This window comes from Petaurus breviceps, unplaced genomic scaffold, assembly GCF_028583685.1.
Source record: "Petaurus breviceps papuanus isolate PSGF00001 unplaced genomic scaffold, PetGlider_PUasm1.0 91133, whole genome shotgun sequence".
NCBI classification, from domain to species: Eukaryota; Metazoa; Chordata; class Mammalia; order Diprotodontia; family Petauridae; genus Petaurus; species Petaurus breviceps.
The window spans coordinates 54,303,558-54,330,491 of NW_027187419.1; the positions used below are offsets into that span (position 1 = coordinate 54,303,558).

Genomic DNA, 26,934 nt, shown 5'->3' on the forward strand with positions numbered 1-26,934 from the left:
ACTTGGGCTTTCTGGTTCTGGGACTCAGTTTTCTGGTATTTGAATAAATGCTTTGGTTCCTACCTCTCTGTGGAGAGTCTGCTACATTTTGTGATTTGCAACTATACCAGCATATTCATAACCACTGTGGGTGTTGTGAATATTGCATTATTGTTACACCTTAAGCTTTAGAGCTCTCCCATAAAGGCACTAACCCTGACAGTATCCCTTACTACCTGCTGTATTATAAGGTGTGAGAAATCTGCAGCCTCAAGGCCACATGTGGCCTTCTAGGTCCTTGGGTGTGGCCTTCTAAGTCGAGGTTTTACTGAACAAATCCTTTTATTAAGGGAGTTTGTTCTATGAAATTTGGAATCAGTCAAAGGGCTGCACTTGAGCACCTAGAGGGCCACAAGGGGCCTCAAGGCTGCAGGTTCCTCACCCCTGTCAGCTATACCCTAACAATGGTAGGAGAAAACAGTAGATGGCCTTGAAGAGACTGAAGAGTCAAAGTCCAGCAGACTGCAGCTTAGCAGCCATGAGACCAGTAGCAAATACAATGAGATTTATAGAAGATGTCAGCAGCTGCAAGGCTAGAGCTATGAGTTGCCCTGGCCACAATTATCCCTAAATGTATGCTCTCCATGTATGTTCCCTGGTACAGAAGTAAAATCAAGCAGGCCTTATCAGCTAAAGCATGTACATGTAACAGAGATGGCAAGAGTATACAAGAATCAGAAGCTGCTGGTTATAAGTTACAGTAATTAAAATTGTACGGCTAGGTAACCTTGAGATAATGTGCTCTATTTTGGTCTTTGAATATCCCAAAGGCTCTTAAGACAATTTACTGTCTTCTGCTCTGTAGTATTTCCAGGTATTTAAAACAAAGTAACCACCTAGCATAATTTTGATGGTATATAAGCTACTTGATTCTATCTACCTTTCAGGGTTCTTCTGGATCACATTCTCTCCCAACAGGAAGAAACTAACTGCTGGGGTAAAGATGATGTAAACCATGGTTAACAGTGCCCACTATTTATTAAAATCTGTGATAGAGGAGAGGAAAGCCAGGTAAAAATCCAATATTCATCCTAGATTTTGGGAAAGTATTCCATAAGAATGCTAGGTAGGATCACATGGACTAAAATACTATAGAAGTCAGTCCTTTTAAGACTGGTTTGAAAGTCTAAATTGAAAGGGAGGCATTGCAATTAAAAAAGAATGAAAGCACTCTTAAGATGCAGAGAAGATTCATGGATAGAAGAGAAAAAAATGGATGAAAGTTAGAAGAAAAACCTTCTAACAATGAGAGATACAAAAGTGGCATAGGTTAAGCAGTGGGCTCATCCTCAGCAGAGGTCTTTAAACAGAGGCTAGATGACCATTTGTCAGGGATGTGATAGAGGGTAATCTTTTTCATATATGCTAGGCAAGATGGCTGCTGGGGTCTCTTTCAACTCTGAAATTCTGTGGTTCTGTGAAACTGTAGTTTTGACTAGAAGGAAATGACTCATCCTAATTTACATCTGTTTTTACACTCTGTCAGTTAAGAGATTCAAACAAAATATTTTTATTCTGTCAGTATGACATTAATATTAACAAGTAATTATTATTAATATCCCAAACCCTAAGAAACAAAATCACAGACCTAATGCCCAAAAAAGGCTATGGAGTATATGTAACTATGAACTCATTCTTACTTTCAAATATCTCCAAAATCTTTATGAAAATAATTTTTATGTGAATTGAGGGCATGCTTGGTGAAGTAATTAGAGAAGATGCAAAATGAAACATACATTTTTGGATATGATTAATTTGTTTTGTTTTTACTATGCATATTTGTTACAAGAGTTTTATAAGATTTTTTTTCAGTAGAAAGGGAAATTGGGAGGATCAAGTGGGATGATGAGCCCTCCTCCCCACAATGAGAACAGAAGACCAGAAGAAATCAAGTATGAGAATATCTTTGAAAGTCATATTTTGAATTTGATATACTTAGAAAGTTCTACACAATAGATTTAGTTTCAAATATAAACTTTTCATGTTCTACAATGCATTCTGAAATGATCATTTTATTAGATGTTTCTGAGGTTTAGAATAAAAAAACAATGAATGCAAGAGAAGGGAGTAAACAGACCCTAGCAAATAATTCCACATCAGATCATATTTTTACAAATACAATTGACGGAAATTTGCAAATAAAAGAGCCCACTGGGATATTTATTATAATAAAAGCATTTGACTCAGTAAAACAAAATGCTGTCAGTCTCTCCTTTAACATTTTTGTTTCTTATACATACATGAAATAATTATACACAATTCCTTGAAAGATTTAACAGAGAAAACTTGGTTCAGTGACTCTCCGGTTACTATCAAATGAGGCATAAAAACAGGACCTGTAAGCTTCTTAAAGTTTTGCCATTGTCAGAGAAAGAGAAGAATTTCCTATAGACCCCTGAGATCCTCCAGATGCTGTTTTGTGGATTAACATCATGCGGAATGAATCAAGCTCTAGAATACTTCAGACCCTGCTAAATGAAATCCAGAATCACTCAAAGGAATTTGGCCTATCATACAGGAAAATCCAAGTGGATGAAGGCTGCTTGTTGTCTAGACTATGATATGCAATTAAAGGGACAACCCAGAGTACTGGTCTATCAAAACACATACTTTAGACAGACACTAACATGGACGATAAACTGGGTCCAGAATTGAACAAGGAGGAAAGATGAATCACAAGATTATAGATTTACAGTGGGAAGGGACCTCAAAGACCCTCAAATTAATTTGATAGATAAGGAAGCTGCACCCCACCCCAGGAAGTGACTTGTTCAAAGTCATATAGGTAGGAAGGGTCAGAAGCAGGATTTGAAGCCAGGCCTTTGTGTAGCCTTTGGGAAAAGCACTGTGCTTTTAAGGATTCCAAGTTTCTTCCTGGAATAAGGTCTACCTTTTAAATAAAAACATTCCTCATGCTATATGGATATGAGTTATGAAATGTGACATGACAGTCTCTGAAGAATACATCCTGTGGGTCAGCCAAAGGGCAATGATGGAAAGGCATGAAGTGGGAGTGAGCATGTGACATAAAGTAAATGAGAGAGACTATCATAATTAGAAAAAGAAGTGGTTTGGTCATATAGTAAGAAGGGGATAAGTCTCAGTTAAAGTCCCACTTTCTGTAAGAAGAGTTTCCTAGGGGCGGCTAGGTGGTGCAGTGAGTGCCGGCCCAGGAGTCAGGAGAACCTGAGTTCCAATCCAGCCCCAGACATTTAACATAAAAAAAACTAGTCATGTGACCTCAGGCAAGTTACTTAACCCCAATTGCCCTCCAAAAAGCAAAAAAAAAAAAAAGAGAGAGTTTCCCAGTCTTTCTCATTATTAGTGTTTTCCCTCTAAAATTTAACATGTATAAATCTTCTTTGCACTAGTCCTGCACATGTTCTCTCCCCCATTAGACTGTCAGCTCTCTGAGAGCAGGGACTGTTTTTTTGCTTTCTTTTTATCCTCAGCACAATGCCTGGCATATTGTATGTTCTCAATTGACTGATGTACGTGTTCCACTGGAGGCAGCTATGTGGTATAATAAATAGGGTACTGGACTTCGAGTCAGAAAGACTCTTGTTGAAATCTGGCCTCAGGATGCTAGCTGTACAACACGAGGTAAGTCCTTTACATCTGTTTTTTCCTGTAAAATGAGGATAACAAGAGTACCTACCTCACAGGGTTGTTGTGAGAATAATATTTGCAAAGTGTAAACCTTAAAGTACTTACGTAAATGCTAGTTATAATGATAACACTAATAACAATCATTATAATTACACTATTTCAAAAGAACTAAAGGAAAGCCTCCAAATGTTGTGTGGATCTTCTGTGAAAGATTTATGAAAGGTTATGGGCAAGAGTCATAATAAATGGGTTGTTGATCTCACCACTAGAGAGTGTTGATAATGGGCTGGTATCTGTAGCACTATAAAGAAGCACACTGATGAGGTCACAGATTCAGAACACTGACAATATCCCACTGCTTTTCCCCAAATGCCTCTATTTTTATAATCACCATTTTATTTTTGGAATCTCATTTCTTAGTGTTTCTGAAATATGCCTTATACTTGTATGACATTTTGGGAAAGATTCTTCTTTCAATCTGTTCATCTTACTTGACTTTATTTAACTTTTTATTTTTATGAGTCCCTTTTCAAAATATGATGACACTGAAAGTAATAATTAGTCTAATTACTAAAGACCTGAGTCTGATAACATAGAGTATTTCCCAAAAAATGAGAGACCAACTTATGTAACTATGCAAATCTAAAAGAGTTCCTAAGGTGAATATCATTTATATCTCATGCAATGGTAGCATTTTTCACTGTTAAAAATAGGTTGGCCCCCATATACAACAATTCAGTTAAAGTCTTTATCAACCATATACCAATTAATTATTCCTTCATGACAGCTAGATTCACAATGACCTTGTTATTATCAGTCTTTCAAAAAGTGAAGCACTACTACTCCTATTATATATAGTAAGAGGCTTAAGGTTAAGTTAGGTTAAGTATTTATATAAGAAAACCTAGAGGAAGGGTGTTACAGTAACTTTAAAAAATTCTATTACTAATCTCTATGTAAAGAACCATAAATGAAAAGATGCTAAATAGGTGGAAATAAAGTCTAGTACCCAAGAGTATCATATTTTTAAAAATGTTTAACTTCAAAACATTTGTATTGTTCCCCCTTTAGAACAAATACAAACAATAGTATATTTACTATAGCATGAATTAAAGGGGAGTATGCCCTTAACATGCCAAAATTATTTAACCTTATAACTAATTACCAAAAAATGCTTACCTTCTTCTTCTTGTGCAGCAATAGTAACTGGAATAAAAGAAAAGCACAGTAAACAAATGTACATTTAAATATTCAAGAAAATCATCAGTTTCATTTTTGTTTTTATCATCTGTTCTTTAAATGAGAAATTAAATTGTCAATATTTGATTACTTGTATGTAAAACTTGAAGACATTCAGAAAATTACCACACTATTTTCCCAATTTTAGGTAGGTTTATATATCTGAAGTATACTAATACCCATTGCTGACTTTTTTTTTAGATCTTTCTTTTATGCAATCATATAGATAAAAGCTATATATACTGCTTTCCCTTCTCAGTCCTTTGCAATCTGACTTCTGAGCTCATTACTAAAAAGAATAAACTCTTTCCAAGTTTACCAAGAATCTTTTTTTTTTTTGCTTTTCAGTAAATTTCAATTTTATACATCACAGCAGTATTGATATACATTTGAAAACTAGTACTAGTAAATTGTGATATATACTATTATTCTGTTCAGAAAAGGTAATTGCTTTATGGTAATTCCATATACAGACTTTATACAATAAATGTTCCACCACTCTTCCTCTCCCCATCCACGCCTCTCTCCCCCCAAAATCATGTCCAACATTTGTTGCCCACAATGGGAATAAATGGATTAGATAATCTCTAAGGTATGTGAATAGTGATCTTTTTTTAAAAAATGTTTTAATGATGCCTTTGACTTTCTTATACTCATTTCTGAATATATTTCTCCCTTGTCCCTTTTCTATCCAGGGATGCTTCTTTTGTTTTTTATTTGTAAAACTTTATTTCTTTTATTCCAAACTTAAGAAATAAAACAGGTATTTCTAACAACTTAAAAAGAAATTTAAAAATTAATTAGGAGAGGGGCAGCCAGGTGGCACAACGAATACAGCACTGGCCCTGGAGTCAGGAAGACCTGAGTTCAAATCCAGCCTCAGATACTAAAACTAGCCCTGTGACCTTGGGCAAGACACTTAACCCCAACTGCTTTGCCTTAAAAAAAATTAAGAGAGATTGAGGAAAAATTAGAAAATAAATAAATTAATCCAAGAAAATCAAGAAAATTATGAAAAGAAAGTCATCAATTAGAAAAAGAGATTCAACATCTTATGGAAGAAAATAACTCCTTGAAAACTAGAATTTGGGGTTCCTCTCGAAGGAACACGCATCTTATGGGGCGGCTAGATGGCTCAGTGAATAGAGCACCAGCCCTGGAGTCAGGAGGACCTGAGTTCAAATGCAGCCTCAGACACTTAACACAAAAACTAGCCATGTGACCTTGGGCAAGTCACTTAACCCCAATTGCCCTCCAAAAAAACCCAAAACAAAACCAAGGAGGCGGCCAGGTGGTGCAGTGAGTAATAGCGCAAGCCCAGGAGTCGGGAGACCCAGGATCGGTTCAGACCTCAGATACTTACCACCCACACAAAAGAACTGGCCGTGTAACCTTGAGCAAGTTACTTAACCCCAATTGCTTTAAAAAAAAAAAACCCACTAGAATTTGGCAAGGGGGAAGCAAATGACCTTATAAGATACTAAGAAATTATAAAGCAAAATCAAAAGAATGCAATCCTTCCTTTGTAACAAGAATTTAAGAAGGTGGAGGGTGGGGGAAAGCAGTTCAGTCATACCAACTAATACATTCTACATATCTGTAATACTCTGCACCCAATAGTTTCCCACATCTATAAGGAAAGGAGAGTTGCATTTTTTCAACTCTTTCCCAGGAGCAAGCACTGTTCTTATAATTGTAGAGTTTTCAGTTTCATTTTAGTCTTTTGTTTATACATCATAGTTATCTTGTATTGTTTCCTTCCTTCTGCATGCTTCATTCAGTAACAGTTCATATACATTCACACATATATATATATTTTCATGCTTCTCTGAATTCTTCATATTAACTGACTTATGGAACAGAAATATGCCACTTCATTCATTTCCCACAATTTGTCTAGCCATTCCCCAATCAGCAATTAGTTTGTTTCCAGTTCTTTTCTACTATAACAAGGGCTTGCAAGGAACATTTAGGTGTTTATGGGACCTTTTTTGTATCTTTGACTTTTGTTGGGATATATGTCAAGGGGTGGGATCTCTCAGTTAAACAATCTGGTCATAAATACTTTTTCCAACGGCTGGACAAATTCACAGCTCCACCAACAGTGTTAGTGTGCCTGTCTTTTCACAGTCCTTCCAGAAATATTTCCATCTGTCAACTACCAATTTTCTGCATATGAGGTAAAACCTCAGTTATTTTGCTTTGCATTCCTCTTATTAAAAGGGTTTGGAGCAATCTTTCATATAGTTGTCAGTCAAGGAAACAAGCTTCATTAGGCACCTGACTGTGGCACATACACTGTGCTAACCACTGCAGATACAAGGAAAGACAAAAAGCCAGTCCCTGGGCTCAAGGAGCTCAGAATCTAATGGGAGAGGCAACACACAAACAGCTATGTACAAAGAAGAAATAAACAAGACAAACTGAAGATAAATCAACAGAGGGAAAGCACTAGCATTAAGAGGGATCAGGAAAGTCTTCTTGTAGAAGGTGGGATTTTAGCTGGGACTTGAAGGGAGTCAGGTAAGCCAGGAAGCAGAGATGAGGAGGGAGAGAATTTCAAGCATAGGGGACAGCCAGTGAAAATGCACAAAAAAGCAAGGACAGTGTCACTGGAAAGCAGAAACATGGAGGTGGGTCTACTAGTGGAAAGAGTCAAAAGGTAGCACAGAGGCCAGGTGATAAAGGGTTTTGAATGTAGTTTGCAATTCTTCTTTTAAGAATTGCTTATTTATGCGTGTCCTTTGACCACTTATCCAACCAAAGATCTCAGCTAAATCTGATGGCTTTTTCTTAGTTTTAATCATTCTTTGACCTTTCCCCAACATGATATTCCTTCCTCCCAGATAATCTTTCCCCTTTGGGTTTCTCTAACACTGCTTTCCCGAATGTCCTCCTACCAGTCTGGCTGCTCCTTATCATTTTCCTTAAGGAGTAAAAATATTATATCAAGGGGTGGCTAGGTGGTGCAGTGAATAGAGCACCAGCCCTGGAGTCAGGAGGACCTGAGTTCAAATCCAGCCTCAGACACCTGACACACTTACTAGCCATGTGACTTTGGGCAAGTCACTTAACCCCAATTGCCCTCCAAAAAGCAAAATATATATATATTACATCATATTCATATCATTCACATTTTCAACTGAGAAAAAAAAAAACTCCATTGCCTGAAACTTAAGTTGTATGAGAGAACTACATTCCTCTTTGTGGAATTTACATGTATATAATATTATTCTCCTTTTACTAAAATACAGTTGAGTGGCGTAAGACTTGGAGTCAGGAAGACCCAAGTTCAAAATGTGTCACTCAATCCCTAGCTGTGAGACCCTAGGGCAACTTACTTAACTTCTCTGTGGCTCAGTTTCCTCTTCTGTAAAATGGGGATGAAGATAATAGTTCCTACCCTTATAGAGTTGTCATGAGGATAAAATAAGGTAATATTTGTAAAATACTTTGAAAATCTAGACAAATTATAGTTATTATAATTAATAATATAATTAAAGTGTATAACTAAGTGTTCTACCTCTCCCCTAGAAATAGATGAGCAATGAGTCAAAGACAATCTGGAAGGGAATGAATGGTAACCTCTTTCATTGAGCTTATATTAGTCCTCCTTTCTTTCCCAAGGAATTAAGAGGCAGAGGCTTCCTTGAGGCAGAAAACAGAAACTTAGTGAATAGTCTAAAAGGGGGTAGGATAATTCAAACTGCCCTAGCTCTCCTACCATCTCACAACACCTACCCCCTATTCTTGTTGGTAGGGTAGAAAGTGGCACTTGAACTGGGTCTTTGATGCAAGTAAAGGATTTTATAAGAGGGAGGTAAGAAAGAAGTCCATTCCAGGCATGGGGGATAGTTAATGATAAAGAAGAAGGCAGAAGTTAGACTATCATGTGTGAATGTCAGATTTTATATTTTGGGGCTCAAAGATCACTGTAGATGGTGACTGCAGTAATGAAATTAAAAGACACCTGCACTTTGGAAGGAAAACTATAGCTAATATATATGTATAGCAAACCAAGACAGCATACTAAAAAGCAGAGACATCACCTTGATGACAAAGGTCCATATAGTCAAAGCTATGCTTTTTCTAGTAGAACTGGACTATCAAGAATGCTGAGCACCACAGAGTCAACGCTTTCAAACTGTTGCTGGAGAAGACTTTTGGACAAGGAGTTCAAATTGGTCAATACTTCAAGAAATTAATTCAGGCTATTCATTGGAAGGTCAAATACAGAAGCTGAGGCTTAAACGTCTTGGCCACACGACAAGAAGATGGGACTCAAAGGGAAAAACCCTGATGTTAGAAAAGACTGAAGGTAAAAGGAAAAGGGGACAGTAGAGGATGAAATGAGACAGGGTCATGAAAACAATGAACATAAACTTGGACATACTTTGAGAGAAAGTGGGCCTGATGTGCTATGGTCCATGAAGTTGTGAAGAGCTAGATACAGCTGAACAAACTGAAAACAACAAATACATATATTTGGGACAAGCATTTTAGAAGAACAAGAAATGAATTGAGAATGGAATAAGGTAAAGAAAATAGGGTATAGTGAATTCAGGAAACTGCATATCCTCAGTGCCCGAACCCTTATTTTCCATACAAATATTCTTCCAATTATGCTATTTGGTTGCAATCTTGGAACACTACAATCAAAACTGTGAATGACCCAGAAGGCAATGGAGAGGGGCAAGTATGACACAAGTTTGCTATGAGCAAGAAAGGGTGCATGGTGTATCATCAAGCTGAGAAAGGGAGGCGGGCTGGTCATGTGAGAGTAAGAGATAATACGGTGGATAATCCAAATGCTATACTTAGCGGTATTGATAAAATATAACCAGGAAAATAGATTGGATCCTTTGTGGAGGACCCAGAGAAGATGGACAAGAGTCACACAAGGCAGGGCAGCTAGGTGGCGCAGTGAATAAAGCACTGGCCCTGGAGTCAGGAGGACCTGAGTTCAAATGCAGCCTCAGACACTTAACACTTACTAGCCATGTGACCTTGGGCAAGTCACTTAACCCCAATTGCCCTGCATTCCCCCCTCCAAAAAGCAAGGAAAAAAAAAAAGAATCACAGGTGAGTGAGAAAAAAAGAAAGAAAAAATTTAAAGCACAAGAGAAATATTGCATAAATCTTAATTAAAACTAAAAGTAATCTCTTTATAACAGATTAATGATATTTTTTAAAAAAAATTAATAAAAATCAAGGCAATGTTTTAAGAGTATATTATAAGCAATAGTGTGACAAAGAAATCACTGGTTCATTTTGGGCTGTCATTTTGATTAGCAGCCTAAGTTTAAAGGCATTTATCTCCAAAAACATAACCAACTAGATCATGTAACCTCTGCCTTAAAGACCCCAAATGAGTATGAACTAACTACCTTATTAAGTATATTCTGCTTATAGATAATCCAATCTTTCTTTTCTGTTATTTTGCTGCTCATCTTCATTTACTAAACGGAACCAATTTCAAAGAAGAAACTTTTAGTCAGATTGGTATAACTTTAAAAAGTTTTCAAAACCCACCTATTAACAACAGTGTCAGCAAGTTTAATTTGAAAAAAAAAAAGCAAACCTCTGTGACTTTGATTTGCCCAAGTTTATATATGTTAAGGAAATTTTTTCTCAGTGAATATTTTCTCATAGAAATCTCTGAACTAAAAAATAACCATCATCCAAAGTACTATTAATTTTGTCTGGAAAGGAAACATTTCAAATATTAAATACTTGAAATTCCTTAATATAGAGAATTTCTAATTTTAACATTCCTTTATATTAATTACATATTAAAACATCTATGCTAAGAATGCCAGTCAGATTTTTTTTTTTTTAAAGCAATCGGGGTTTAAGTAACTTGCTCAAGGTTACACGGCCAGTTATTTCTGGGTGTGGTGCTAAGTGTCGGAGCCCAGATTTGATCCAGGTCATCCCAACACTGGAGCCGGTGCTCTTACTCGCTGAGCCACCTGGCTGCCCCACCAGTCAGATTTTTAATCAGACTTTTCTCAAGTGTAGATTTTTAATCTAGGTTTGGTTTTTTTTTTAAATTTTTAAGAACATTCATGAAATCTCTTTGAAATTCAACTTTCTTCTGCTTATGCTTTCTGAAGAAATATCTGGAATGTTGTGATTATCTGTTGTTGTTGTTCAGTTGTTTCAGATGTGCCTGACTCTTCAGGAACCCATTTGGGATTTTCTTGGTAAAGATAATGGAGTGATTTGCCCTCTCTTTCTCCAGCTCATTTGACAGATGAGGAAACTGAAGCAAACAGGATTAAGTGATTTGGCCAGGATCACAAAGCTATTAAGTGTCCGAGGCCACATTTGAACAGAGGTCGTCTTCCTGATTCCAGGCCCTTCACCAGCTAGGTGTCCCATTGTGATTATACACAGCTGTAATAACTAATTTCTGAAATAGAAGATAATTAACACCTTCTTAAAACACAATTTCACTTCCCTTTCCTTCTTTAGGGAATAACATTAGAAAATGAGTCTCATTCTACAGCTGATTTCTATTTACTTATGTTAGTGATTTTTGATTTATTTATACCATAATAACTTTCTAATTATTCTCTCCTCCACAGAATCTTCCCTTGGGGTGGCTAGGTAGTGCAGTGAATAGAGCACTGGCCCTGGAGTCAGGAGGACCTGAGTTCAAATCCAGCCTCAGACACTTAAAACTTATTAGCCATGGGACCTTGGACAAATCACTTAACCCCAATTGCCCTGCCTTCCCCCCTCCAAAAAGCAAAAAAAAAAAAAATCTTCCCTTGGAACAAAAGAAGACCAACTGAGACATTTAACTGAGCAACTGACTTCCAGAGAGCAAAATACATGGGAAATGTGTAGAAAAGCAGTAAAAATACCCAAATATGCTCAGTATCACTAGAGATTAACATAACCATGGAAAAACATAATTAAACTTGAGGAATAGACAAAACTTGTCAGAATGAGCATCTGTCAGAATTCTTTCAGGCCCTTTCTGTAAAGAGAACTCTTGGTTTTGGAGTCAAAGCATAACTGCTATCATAATAATGACAACTGAGGGGCGGCCAGGTAGCACAGCGAGTAAAAGCACCGGCTCCAGTGTTGAGAAGACCTGAACTGGAGATCGAATCCCGGGCTCAGACACTTAGCACCCACCCAGAAACACCTGGCCATGTAACCTTGAGCAAGTTACTTAACCCCAATTGCTTAAGGGCAGCCAGGTAGCTCAGCGAGTAAGAGCACCAGCTACAGTGTCAGGATGACCTGGATCAAATCCGGGCTCAGATACTCAGCACCACACCCAGAAATAACTGGCCGTGTAACCTTGAGCAAGTTACTTAACCCCAATTGCTTTAAAAAAAAAATGACAACTGAACATGTGGCACACTCTAAGGGTTATTACAAAGCGCTTCACACACATGATCTCAAGGTAAGTAGTACAGGTGTTATTATCCCTATTTTACAGATGTGAAAACCAAAACTCAGGGTGGTTATGACTTTCCCATGGTGGACAGCTAAGTCTCACCTAAGTCCCTATGTTGGTAATAAGCAGGATTCAAACCCAGGTGTCCCATTCTGTCCAAAGTACACACACTACTTCAGTGGGGTATCAGTGATACAGTTCCTGAGTGTTCTGGAGCTGTATTCATTCCCTTGTTTCAACTAAGGATTTTCCTTAATTCAACAAACACTAATTACTTTGCCTTGGGTTGTTTGCTACCCAAATCCCTTTATTCCCCTCCCCCCAATAGGGGATCTTCTAATAGGAATGAAGGATATGCTGACAGATAATATTACTATCAAACCACTATTATCAACCAACCTTCTATTCAGGTGAATTTGGGAGCAAACAAGGTTCTAAATGGACTCTATGAATGATAATCCATTCCTCTCATGCAAGAATTTAAGTTATGTTTGTTCCTCCACTTAAAAACCATTGGAAATGGTTTCCATTTCTTTTACCTATTCCACTTGCAACTTCTCAAGATTAGTTACCTTACCTTCTTCCATAGCCCCTTCTTAATCATTGAAAACAAATAAGGTCTCATAAAATTAAGCCATCCTACTCCCTCATCAAACCTACTCTCATTTTTTACTTAAAAAATGCTGAAGATGTGCATTCTGGTGAGCAACTTCTTTTCTTCACATTCATCCTTATTAAAAATTATTCAGTTTGTTGTACACAATTAGACACATTGTATCTGTGATGACTAACTTTGTTAGACTGGACTCCTCTCAGCAATGCAAGTTATAAGACAGCTCCAAGGGACTCATGATGGAGAGGGCTATCCACATCCAGAGAAAGAACTACAGAGTCTGAATGCAAACTGAAGCAAACTACTTGCTCTCTCCCTTTTTTGTTTTGTTTTGTTCCTTCTTTCTCATTGTTCATTCCATTGGTTATAATTCTTTACAACTTAACTAATGTTTAGTGTGAAGGTATTTGTAGAACCTATATCGAGACTGCATGCCAACATGGGAGGGGAGGGGTAGGAGAAAATTTAGAACTCATGGGATTGTGGAACTGAATGTGGTAAACTAAAAGTAAATAATTTTTTTTAATTATTTAGTTTTGATTCCAGTGGGACCTCCAAAAAAAAAACTGTAAAAAAAATTAACCAAAAAGATCATCCCCCCCCTTCCATACTTTAACCTTTTTTTCCCCCCAATTTAAAAATATTTTTATTTAAAGTTTTAAGTTCCAAATTCTATCCTTCCCTCCCTATCCTCCCCCCTTCCTGAAAGGGTAAGCAGACATAGATTATGCATGTGTAATTATGTAAAATATTTCCATTTTAGTCATTTTGCCCAAGATGCAAATAAAAGAAAAAATAAAGTAAAAAATAGCATTCTTCAGTTTGTATTGAATCAATATCAATTCTTTCTCTGGAGGCAGATAGCATGCTTCATCAGTATTCCTTTGGGATTGTCTTGGATCACTGTATTGCTGAGAAGAGCTAAGTCATTCACAGTTCATCATCAAACAATATTGTTGTTACTGTGTACAATATTCTCCTGGTTTTGTTCACTTCACTATGCGTTAGTTCGTGGAAGTCTTTCCAGGTTTTTCTGAACTCATTCTGATTGTCATTTCCTATAGCATAATATTCCATTACAATCAAATACCACAATTGGTTTAGCCATTTTCCAATAGATGGACATCCCTTTGATTTCCAATTCTTAGCCACCACAGAAAGAGCTGCTATAAATATTTTTGTATAAATAAAAAAACCTTTTATTTTTGGATGTCTTTGGGATATAGACCTAGCAGTGATATTGCTGGCTCAAAGGGCTTTTCATCATAGTTCCAAATTGCTGTCCAGAAAGGTTGATCAGTTCACAACTCTCCCAACAGGTGCATTAGTGTCCAAGTTTTCTCACATCCTCTCCAACATCTGGCATTTTCCTTTTTTTGTTATATTAGCCACTCTGTTAGGTGTGAGGTGTACCTCAGAATTGTTTTAATTTGCATTTCTCTGATCAATAGTGATTTAGAGAATTTTTTGATGACTACGGAAAGCTCGACTTCTTTGTCCAAAAACTGTCTGTTCATATCTTCATATCTTATCAATTGGTGAATGACTTTTATTTTTATAAATTTAAGTCAGTTCTCTATATATTTGAGATATTAGGTCTTTCTCAGAGATACCTGTTGCAAAAAATTTTTCCAATTTTCTGCTTTTATATTATAATCCCGGTTGCACTGGTTTTGCTTGTGCAAAACCTTTAGTTTTACATAATCAAAACCTTTAGTTTTATATAATCAAAATTACCTATTTTACTTTTTGTAATGCTTTCTATATCTCCTTTCATCCTAAATTATTCCCTTATCCATAAATCTGACAGATAAAGTATTCCATGCTCTCTTAATTTGCTTGTTATCATCCTTTATGTGAAAATCATGTACCCATTTTGACCTTATCTTAGTGTACAGTGTGAAATGTTGATCTATAACTACTTTCTGCCATACTGTTTTCCTTTTCTCAGCAGTTTTTGTCAAATAATGAGTTTCTGTTCCAAAAGTTTGAATCTTTGGGTTTATCATATACTAGATTACTATGATCATTTACTATATGTAACTTGTTCCTAATCTATTCCACTGAGCCACCATTCTATTTCTTAGCCAGTACCAGATTGTTTTGATAATTACTGCTTGATCTGATATGATTAGACCACCTTCTTTTGCATTTTTCTCCCACTAATTCCCTTGATATCCTTGAGCTTTTGTTCTTCCACATGAATTCTGTTATTTTTTTCAACCTCTATAATTTTTTGATAATTTGATTGGTATGGCACTGAACAGATTAATTCAGGCAGAATTACAATTTTTACAAGCAATTAATATTTTTAATTTTTCCAGCTGTTTATATGTATTTGTGTGAAAACTGTTTTATAGTTGTGTTCATATAGTTCCTGAGTTTGTCTTGGCAGGTAGATTCCCAAGTATTTTATATTGTCTACAGTTACTTTAAATGGAATTTCTCTCTCTTTTTGTTTAGGTTTTTTGTTTTTTTGCTTTTTGGAGGGGGGAAGGAAGGGCAATTGGGGTTAAGTGACTTGCCCAAGGTCACACAGCTAGTTAAGTATTAAGTGTCTGAGGCTGGATCTGAACTCAGGTCCTCCTAACTCCAACGCCGGTGCAATTCACTGCGCCACCCAGCCGCCCCAATTTCTCTACCTCTTGCTACTAGACTTTGTTGGTAATATATAGAAATGCTGATGATTTATATGAGTATATTTTGTAACAACTTTGCAAAAGTTGTTAATAATTTCAAGGAGCTTTTTAGCTGACTCTAGGATATTCCAAGTATAATATGTCATCTGCAAAGAGTGATAGCTTTGTTTCCTCACTGCCCATTCTAATTCCTTTTATTTCTTTTTCTTCTCTTATAGATGTAGCTAACACTTCTAGTACAATATTAAAAAACAGAGGTGATTTGGGCATCCTTGCTTCACCCCTGATCTTTTTTTTTTTAAGTAATTGGGGTTAAATAACTTGCTCAAGGTTACATGGCCAGTTATTTTTGTATGGGTGCCAAGTATCTGAGGCTAGAACCAATCCCGGGTCTCCTGACGCCGGGGCTGGAGCTCTTACTGCGCCACCTGGCCACCCCCTCATCCCTGATCTTATTGGGAAGGCTTCTAGCTTATCTCCTTTATAGATAATGCTTTTGATAATTTTAGACAAATATTACCTATCATTTTAAGGTAAGCTCCATTTATTCCTATGCTCTCTGGTGTTTTTAACAGGAATGGGCACTGTATTTTGTCAAAGACTTTTTCTGCATCTATTGAGATAACCATATGATTTCTGTTGGTTTTGTTTATTGCTACATTCCATAAATTTTGCTGTTTTCTCTTGTCATTTTCTTTAATGAAATTACCAACTGCTTCTATGATTTGTTCTTTGACTCATTTATTTTTTAGGATAGATTATTTAATTTCCAACTAATTTTTAATCTCTCTTCCCATTGTCCATTACTGAATGTAATTTTTATTGCATTATGATCTGAAAAGAATGTTTACTATTTCTGCTTTTCTGCATTTGGTTGCAAAGTTATTATGTCCTAATACATGATCAACTTTTCTGTAGCTGCTATGTACTGCTGAAAAAAGAAATATTCCTTTCTATTCCCATTCAGTTTTCTCCAGAAATCTAAAATACCTAACTTTTTCAGAACTGTATTAACCTCATTAACTTATTTCTTTTTTGGTTAGATTTATATAGTTCTGAGAGACCAGTTGAGGTGTTCCACTAATATAGTTTTATTATCTATTTCCTCCTGTAATTCAACTTCATCAAAAATTTAGATGCTATGCCATTTGGTGCATATATATTTAGTACTGATATGACTTCATTGTCTACGGTATCTTTCAATGAGATATAGTTTTCTTCTTTATCTCTTTTAATTAGATCTAATTTTGCTTTTGTTTTTGTCTTGAGATCATGATTGCTACCTCTGCTTTCTTTCATTTACCCTGTGTGTATCTCTGCTTCAAACTTGTATCCTGTAAACATATTGTAGGATTCTGGTTTTTAATCCACTCTGATATCCACTTCCATTTTATGGGAGAGTTCATCCCATTCACTTTTATAATTATGATAACTATGTATTTCCCCTCCATGCTATTTTCCCCTTCTTTATCCCCACCTTTCTCTTATACCCCACACTTTTCCAGTAAAATACTTCTGGTCATGCCCTCTTCAATATACCCTCTCTTTTATTAGTCCTCCCTCCCCATTCTATTATCCCCATCCCTCTTTACTTCATTATAGGGTAAGAGAGATTGCTATATCCAACTTAGTGTGTATGTAATTCCCTCTGAGTCACTTTTGAGTAAGGTTTAAAGTACTCAATTAAGATTAAGGTTTAAGCTTTGCCTGCCACACCCCCCCATCTTCCCTTCCTATATTATAATAGCTCTTTCATGCCTCTTTTATGTGGGATAACTTCTATTCAATATCCCCATCTTTCTTCCTCCAGTGTAGTTTTCTTTCTCACTCCCTCTACTTTTTGGGGTATCATACCATCAAAGTCACCTTATATTCAGACCCTCTGTCTCTATATATATACTTCTTCTAGTTGCTCTTATAGTAATGAAGTTATTAAGAGTTACAAATATTATCTTGCCATATAGAAATATAAACAGTTCAACCTTATTGAATTTCTTGTGTTTTCTCTTTCTTGTGTATTTTTTACTTTTTTATGCTTCCCTGGAGTCTTGTATTTGGACATCAAATTTGTTATTCAGCCCTGGCCTTTTAATTAGAAATGCTTGAAAGTCCTTTATTTCCTTAAATATCTATTTTTTTTTCCCTCTGAAAGATTATATTCAACTTTGCTGGGTAGGTCAATCTTGGTTGTAATCCTAACTCCTTTGCCTTCTGGTATATCATTTTCCAAGTCCTCTGGTTCTTTAATGTGGAAGCTTCCAAATCCTGTGTAATCCTGAATGTAGCTCCACAGTATCTGAATTGTTTCAATACTTTCTCCTTGATCTGTGAGTTCTGGAATTTAGCTAAAATGCTCCTGGGAGTTTTCATTTTGGGATCTTTTTTAGGTGGCAATCAGTGGACTCTTCTAATTTCTATTTTGCCCTCTGGTTTTGACAATTTCTTAAAAGATGTCGTCCAGGCTTTTAAAAAAAAAATCATGCACTGGCTGTGTGATCTTGGGCAAGTCACTCAACTCCAACTGCCCTCCAAAAAGCAAAAAAAAAAAACAAAAACAAACATGGCTATCAGGTAGTTGAAGAATTCTTATATAATTTCTCCTGGATCTATATTCTAGGTCAATTGTTTTTCCAATGAGAAATTTCACTTCTATTTTATTTTTTATTTTGTTTTATTTTATCTTGATGACTCATAAAATCATTAGTTCCCACTTGTTCAATTCTAATTTTTAACAAATTATTTTCTTCAATTAACTTTTTCAATTCCTTTTCTATTTGGCCAATTCTATTTTTAGGGAGTTAATTTCTTTGGTAAATTTTTGTCTATCTTTTCCTCCTCTATTGACTCTTTTTTTTCATGATTCTCTTGCATTACTCTCATTTTTTTCCCCAGTTTTTCTGCTACTTCTTTAATTTGCTTCTTTAAATCCTTTTTAAGCTCTTCCAAGAATTGTATTTGGGCCTCAGACCAAATCACATTGTTCTTTGAGGTTCCACATGTAGCCATTTTGACACTTATTGTCCTATTCTAAGTTTATGCCTTGATCCTTCCTATCATCATAATAATTTTCTATAGTGATACTCTTTTTTTTTTCCTCAATTTTTCTGCATTCTTTTTTTGGGGGGGAGACTTGGTATTTTTATGTGAGAGTTGGGCTATGGTCCTGAATTGTCCCAAGCTTTTTGTGCTGGGGTTCTGGGTCTGAACTGCTTGCTTTCACTGGGTTTCAGGGCTTAGCTGTTGCTTTCTCTGGATGGTAGGCTACTTTCTGGCTTGTACTGGGGGGTGAGGGCCTCACCACTGGTCTCTCCTGGGTGTGAGATTTTGCTGCTGGCCTGCTATAGTGGTAGGGCCTTGCTGCTGGGTTGCTATATTAACAGAGTCTTTCTGGTGGCTGGTCTTGGAGAAGAGATCTTGTGGCTGATCTACCCCCTAGGGTGGGGCCCTGCTGCTGGGTTGGTATGGAAACAGGGCTTCTCTATTGGTATGACCTGGGGCTTCACCACAGGTCAGGAATGTAGTCAAGGCTTAGTTGGTAGTTTGTGCTGGGGGTGGGGTCACTGGGGTGGGACCTTGCTACACTGCCCAAACTACTCACTTGCCCCCCTCTCACTAGCCCCCTCTCACTAGCCCCCCTCGGGGGCTGCAGGTTTTCAGGAAGGTGGAGCCTTGCTGAAGGATTGCCCCAAGCTTGGAGCCTTGTTGCAGGCCCTGTGCTGTGAGGTTGGCTGCGGCTGCTCTGGAACCTTGCTCCCCTCCCAGACCAGTGAGATAGACCTTTTCTGCTCAACTGGCAAGCTGCTTCTCTGCCCTACATCAATTCTGAGGTGGTTTTCTAGTTGTCTGGAGGGTTCCTTCCTTACTCCACCATCTTGGCACCAGAAGTCTCTAACCTTTTTCTTATTTTATTGTGACCAAAAAAAAAAAAATCCAACACACATTTCCAAGAATGAACTACATGCAAGAAGTGGGATAAATATTACAACCCAAGAAACTTATCTGAAAAGAAGGTGGGCTGGACATTTGGTATGAAAGGGCATGGCCAATCTGAGTGAGTGCTGAATTGGAACTAACTAAAATGCTTTAAAAAATAATAATAAAGCCCTCAATATGTGGACAAAGTTCTCTGACATGTTTGGATAGATTTTCTGTAGAGGGCATAGAAAAGAGTTACAGAGGATAAGGTATGGGTAAATTATAATCTGCGGATCACAGATCCTATGAAGTATAACCACAATGCCTAATGAGCAATGTAAGCAGCAAGTTTAATTATTGCTAACTGAACTCTGATCAGCCTCTCCTTTATGCTTAGTTAAGCAATGATTTCTTTGGGGACATAAAAAAACAACTAAAAAATAACTGGTAAAAATAAATAAGCATAAGGTTTTACTGTATTATTGTTAATAGAACAGTAATCTCTTTTTGGTGACTTCTATTTCAGCATTTGTTCTACAAACTCTCAGGTTGGATTTAAATAGCTTTTTCTTAGTCTATAATTACATTGCCTGCATTACATAAAACTCTGTTATAAATGTAAAGGTAAGAGGATCACAAGTTAAAAGCTGGAAGGAATGAATATTGGATGCCAATAAGTGATTCCCTTATTTTATAGATGAGGAAACACAGGCACAGAGAAGTTGTGACTTGCCCAGGGTCACACAGCTAGGAAGTGTCTCAAGTAGGATTTGAAACAGGTTTTCCTGACTCTTACATTCAGTGCCTTATTCACTATAGCAGAAGATAAAAAACATGTACAAATAGGCAATAACTACATTATGCACATACATACAAGTATGCAATAAATTTGACAATAACCACAATGCAGAATATATAAATGAAGTTTATCTGGCTCTTGAAGAATGGATCTAGGTAGAAATAAAGTGTGAAAAATTAAGTGTGAGGAGAGCATGCAAAGGAAAGCATATGGAACAATATAAAATAAGGCAAGGAGTAAAAGGCTGGATATATACAAGATATGGTAAATAGTCAGGTGAAGGACCTTAGATTAATGCCACAAGAGAAGCAACTGAAGGGAACTGAGAAGTGAAGTTAAGGGAGGAAATAATGTCCTCAAGTATCTGACTGGTTATGTGTTCCCAAGTTTTATCACTATGTTTTCAAAGAAGTAATTACTATAAGCAGCTACAAAGGAAACGATCAAGTGCCAAAGAACCAGAGTCAAGACTACAGAATATATGCAACAATTACAATTAAGAAAACTTGGAATATGATATGCCAAAAGGCAAAAGAAAAAGGGTTATAACTAAGAATAATTTATCCTGCAAAACTGAATATAATCATACAAGGGGAAATTAATTGCCTTTTATCCCATTGCATAAATGACTTAGTTTCAAACATTTTTGAATGCCATTTGAATTGCTGCTGTACCCTATGGATAACTAGATCTCCACAGACTATGCTGTGGGAAGAGATTTAATCCACCTAGTTTTGAAACTCTCACTGTATCTAGCTAGTCTCAGATGATACCATTCTTCATATCCCATCCAAGTGACAGCCCTGGACATGTTCTGTCAGCACTGCTACTGTGTTCACATTCTGCCCTCCTCTCTAATCCTAGAAGATGGAGGGGAAAGAGAAGGGGTAAAAGGAGAGTAAAGGAGAAAAAGGGGAGGAAGGGAGAAATACACTAGGGAGGAAATGAGAAAAGAGGAACTTACAATTTCTCCTAATTATGCTGTGTCAGAAGGCTATAGAAATATGGAGTGGGGGAGGGGGAAGCAAGCATCTCATTGAATGGGTTAAAGAAGTTTAAAAGTACAAACACAGAGGGGTGGAGCCAAGATGGTGGAGTAGAAGCACAAACTTGGCATGAGCTCAGGCTCCAATCACTTCCAATACCTATAAAAAAATGACTCTAAACAAATTTTAAAGCTACAGAACCCACAAAGTGACAGAGAGAAAAAAAAAATCTCCCGCTGAAAGGAGCCTAGCAGGCCAACAGGAAAGGTCTATCACAGCACGCTGGGAGCCAAGCACAGCCTCATATGAACCGCACAGTTCTTGCCCCAGGGTGGCCCTGACCAGCATGGCCCGAGCAAACTTCAGGAGAATGAATGACCAGCAGCTGTGGCAGTTTCCAGACTTCCAAAGCATAAACGCCAAAGACAAAAGTCAGTGTGGAACTCTGTTGAAACAAGGGGGGACAGAAGAGCGAGGTCTGGTCCCTGCCCTCAGGGTGAGAATTGGCTGAGGCTTTTAGTGGCTATACAGCTGCCACATGGCTGCCTCAGGAGCTCCTGGCCTGCAGATTATATGGGAACCAAGCGACCTTTCAGAGGGTAATTGTTCTTGCTTTAACCTGCTTGGATCTGGACCTCGGTCTTGGGTGATGGTCCAGGGGTGTGTGACCAATGAGCCAGAGTGTGTGGGCCATAGAGAGGGCACCCATCTAATAGCTCTGGCAGCTGCAAAAATCCAGGCAATTTGGGACAAAGCTCTCTCCATTCTGGAAGCAGAGTTCTACCATGGCAAAGAGCTCAAAAATCAAGTAATTGGCTGGCAATATAAGCAAGCAACAGATCATAGAATCCTTTTTTGGGGACAAAAAGGATCAAGGCAAAACAGCAAAGTCAGAACTCCTGCATCAAAAGCCTCCAAGAAAAATATGAATTGGTTACAGGCCATGGAGGAGCTCAAGAAGGACTTTGAAAATCAAGTAAGAGAAGTAGAGGAAAAATTGGGGAGAGAAATGAGAATGATGCAAGAAAATCATGAAAAGAGAGTCAACAGCCTTTTGCTAAAGGACACCCAAAAATAACTGAAGAAAATAACACTAATAATAGACTAATTCAAATGGCAAAAGAGGCCCAATAAGCCAGTGAAGAGAATGCCTTAAAAAGTCAAATTTGTCAGATGGAAAAGGAATTTCAAAAACTCACTGAAGAGAATAACTCCTTCAAAATTGGACTGGAGCAATTGGAAGCTAATGACTTTATGAGAAATCAAGATACTATTAAACAGATCCAAACAAATGAAAAAATAGAAGGCAATGTGAAATATCTCATTGGAAAAACCACTAACCTGGAAAATAGATCCAAGAGAGATCATTTAAAAATTATTGGGCTATCTAAAAGCCATGATCTAAAAAAAGAGCACAGAAAACATCTTTCAAGAAATTCTCAAGGAAAATGGCCCTGATATTCTAGAACCAGAGGGCAAAATAGATATTGAAAGAATTCACCTATTGCCTCTTGAAAAGGATTCCAAAAAGAAAACTCCTGGAATATTGTGGCCAAATTCCAGGGTTCCCAGGTCAAGGAGAAAATACTGCAAGCAGTCAGGAAGAAGCAATTTGAGCACTGTGGAAACACAATCAGGATAACACAATACCTAGCAGCTTCTACATTAAGGGATTAAAGGGCTTGGAATATGATATTCAGGAAATCAAGAAGCTAGGACTAAAACCAAGAATCACCTACCCAGCAAAACTAAGTATAATGCTACATGGGAAAATATGGTCATTCAATGAAATAGAGGATTTTCAAGCATTCTTGATGAAAAAAAGCAGAGCTGAACAGAAAATCTGACATTCAAATACAAGAAGCAAGAGAAGCATGAGAAGGTAAACAGAAAAAAGAAATCATAAGGAATTTATTAAAGTTGAAATATTTACATTCCTACACGGAAAAACGCTAATTGTAACTCATAAGACTTTTCTCAGTATGAGGATAGTTGAAGGGAATATATATATATATACATATATATATATACACACACACACATACATACATATATATGTATGTATAGGAGGATGTATGTGTATATAAATATATATGTGAGTGTGGGCATATGTATGTTCATGTATACATAGACAGAGGGTACAGGATGAGTTGAATATGAAGGGATGATATCTAAAAAATAAAATTAAAAAGTGAGAGAAGAATTTATTGGGAGAAGGAGAAAGGGAGAGATAGATTATGGTAAATTATCTCATATAAAAGAGGTAAGAGAAAACTGTTACAATGAAGGGGAAGAGCAGGAAGGTGAAAGGGAATGGGACAATCTTATTCTCATTGAATGTGGCTTAAGGAGGGAATAACATAAACACTCAATTGGGCATCTTACCCTATAGGAAAATAAGGGTGTAGGGGATAAGAGGGGGAATGATAGAAGGGAGGGCAGATTGGGAGAGAGGGTAGTTAGAAGCAAATATTTTTGAAAAGGGTAGGGTCAAAGAAGAAAATAGAATAAGTTGGGGGCGGGATAGGATGGAGGGAAATATAGTTAGTCTTTCACAATATAACTACTATGGAAATGATTTGGGTACTACATATGTCCAACCTATATTGAATTCCTTATCTTCTCAGTAGGGGAGGGTGAGGGGGGGAAGAAGGGAAAAAATCTAGAACTCAAAATTTTAAAAAGAAAAAAACCCTGGTTTTTTACATGCAACTGGGAAATAAGATATACAGGCACTGGGGTACAGAAATCCATCTTGCCTTACTGGAAAGTTAACAGGGTGAGGGGGGAGAATATAAGAGAGAACAGATTGAGGGAAGGGGTATTCAGTAGGCATGCCATTTTGGGGTGGGTATAGGAGAAACTGGGGAGAAAAAATTGTAACTCAAAATCTTGTGTAAATAAATGCTGAAAACTAAAAATAAATTAATTAAAAAAATAAAAGTACAAACACACTCACTAAGGTTGAAATATTAAATAGGGGACTAGGAGAGGAAAGAGGAAGGGGGAGGATCTAAAAGAGAGGGTAGAATTGGGTAGAAAAATCACAGGCAAATTAGTGGGGACAGAATTATTTTTGCCTAAATCTTTAATGTGTACATACACTTAGGTAACTCCTAGCAATACAGACACGATCCCAGAGCTATTTCTGATACCCATCACCACCTTCTGGGCAACTCCACTGCTATTCAGAAGACTCCAAAGCAGTTTCTTCTCTTTATTCCTACTATTCCAAGAGATGCTTACTTCCACATACAAATGCAAGTAATCCCTACCATCTGGATGCGCTGTATTTCAAATGTTCATCTGAAAATTGGCATTTAGAACCCAGAACTATAAGACATCTCCAGAACCATCAATTCATGAATCAAAAATTTAATAAGATTCTACTATGTGCTAGACACTATGAGACATAAGAATCCTTCCTCTCATCTTAAGGTACAGCAAAATGAGGCCCCAAGCTCTATAATTTAGGGGTGTGGGAGCTAACTGCTTGTTGGAAAGCTGGCAGATAGTGATCCAGGGATCAATAAAAATATCCTAAAAATAACAAGATCTAAAATAAACCTGAAGCAATATACACAAATAGTCCATAAATCCTAATCAGGATATCTCAGGAACAGTGCTAAGGCACTGGGAATAAAAATATAAGCAAAAAGACAGTTCGAGCACTCAAGCGACTCACATTCCAATGGGGAAAGTGACACATAAAAAGAAGCTGGATGGGGGTAGGGGAATGTGGAAGATAGAAAAGGCCAGAGAAAAGAAGCCTGTTGGGTAATGAAGAAATGGCTGGCCTGGGTTTTCTCCTTAAAGGGAGGTCTGGAAGGGGCCCTTCAGCCTACAATCAATCAAAGAGAGGGACACCAACCAGAGCAGAGAGTACTTTCAAGGTGTGAGTTTAGGTATCTGGTGCATAATAGAGAAATCCATAGTTGTATGGGAAATGAAGGGCAATAACTGGAACTCCAGTATTTATTCAGCTATTAGGTAGTTCAGGCTTAGTCCTAATTACAATGGAAGAAATAACTAAATAGGTCATGGGATCATAGGATCATAGACTTAGAAATGAGACTTTAAAGATCATCTGGCCTAACGGTTTTATTTTTTATATATGAGAAAAACGAAGCCCTGAGGCAAGAGGCTTGGCAAAGGTCAAAGCAGAGCCAGAATTCAAACCCAGGTCCTCTGATTCCAGACCATAGCACCATGCTGGAAAATATGCTTTCTCAAATGAAAACCGTATTTATTACTGAGGCCTACATAACTAATTTGAAATCTTTTCCTATAATGTCTTTGCAATCACTAAACTGCATTATATGGAATGTTCCATTTAGTACTTTTATTTTCTGTTGATTAAACATAGTTTCCAATCTGTCCATGGGCATATGCTGCATATTTCTGTCATTTTAACATGGTGTTATTTATTTGCTCACAGGAATAAGTGCCTGGCACTAGTTTTCTTAAACACTAAATTCTAGCATGACTTGGAACTACATCCTTTTAGTTGAGCCTTCTTTCTTTACAATGATTGCATGAATAGTAAAATGATAAAAACACTGAAGTGGGAGTGGGAGTTAGCAGACCTCGGTTTTTATTCCATATCCAGCACTTAGTAGCCATGTGATCTTTAGCAATTCATTTGACTTGTGAACCTCAGCTTCCTTATGGGGATGATAACTGCATATCACAGAGCTGTCACAAACAGATGAGGTTAAGTTCTTGGCATTCATTGCTTTTAATTTTTTATATCTTTCTTTGTACTTCAGTGCAGTAGGCTTCACCTCCTCCCCAACTTCTACCTTCATACTAGGGGGCGCTAATCTCCCAATCACTCAATCAATAAACATTTATTAAGCGCCTGCTATGTGTCAGGTACTTTGCTAAGTGCTGGGTTTATGAAAAGTGGCAAAAGACAGTCCTTGCCCTCAAGAACCTTAAAATCTAATCGGGCTGGGGCGGCCAGGTAGCACAGCAAGTAACAGCACCAGCCCCAGTGTTGGGATGACCTGGGGATCGAATCCCGGGCTCAGACACTTAGCACCCACCCAGAAACACCTGGCCATGTAACCTTGAGCAAGTTACTTAACCCCAATTGCTTAGGGGCGGCCAGGTGGCTCAGCTAGTAAGAGCACGGGCTCCAGTGTCGGGATGACCTGGGGATTGAATCCAGGCTCAGATACTCAGCACCACACCCAGAAATAACTGGCCGTGTAACCTTGAGCAAGTTACTTAACCCCAATTGCTTTTTAAAAAAAAAATCTAATGGGGCAAACAACATGCAAACAAAAATATGCAAAGCAAGCTAGATACTAGGCAAATCAGAAATAATGTAGAGGGAAGGCACTAGAATTAGGGGGAGGGGGTCAGAGAAACCTTCCAGTAAAAAATAAGATTTTAGTTGGGACTTAAAGGAAACCAGGTAAGTCAGTAGGTAAAGCTGAGGAGGGACAGCATTCTTGGCATAAGGGGCAGCCAAAGAAAATGCCTTGAGCAGAGGGATGGAATGTTTTATTCCTGTAACAGCCAGGAGGTCAGTGTCATTGGACTAAAGACACATGCGGAGAAATAAGGTATAAGAAAACTGGAAAGGTAGGATTGGGCTAGATTATGAAGGGCTTTGAACACTAAACAAAGCATTTTTGTATTTGATTCTGGATACAATAGGGAGCCACTAG

The 26,934-nt window shown here is 37.4% G+C and overlaps 1 protein-coding gene across 1 annotated transcript in view; it reads right to left on the reverse strand.

The window, feature by feature from the left end:
• ZDHHC20 (zinc finger DHHC-type palmitoyltransferase 20) overlaps positions 1-26,934 on the reverse strand; it is a 116,146-nt gene that overhangs the window by 71,789 nt on the left and 17,423 nt on the right. The window contains exon 2 of the mRNA XM_069080447.1: positions 4,828-4,854. Coding sequence (XP_068936548.1) covers positions 4,828-4,854 — 27 coding nt within the window. The remainder of the gene's footprint in view (positions 1-4,827; positions 4,855-26,934) is intronic.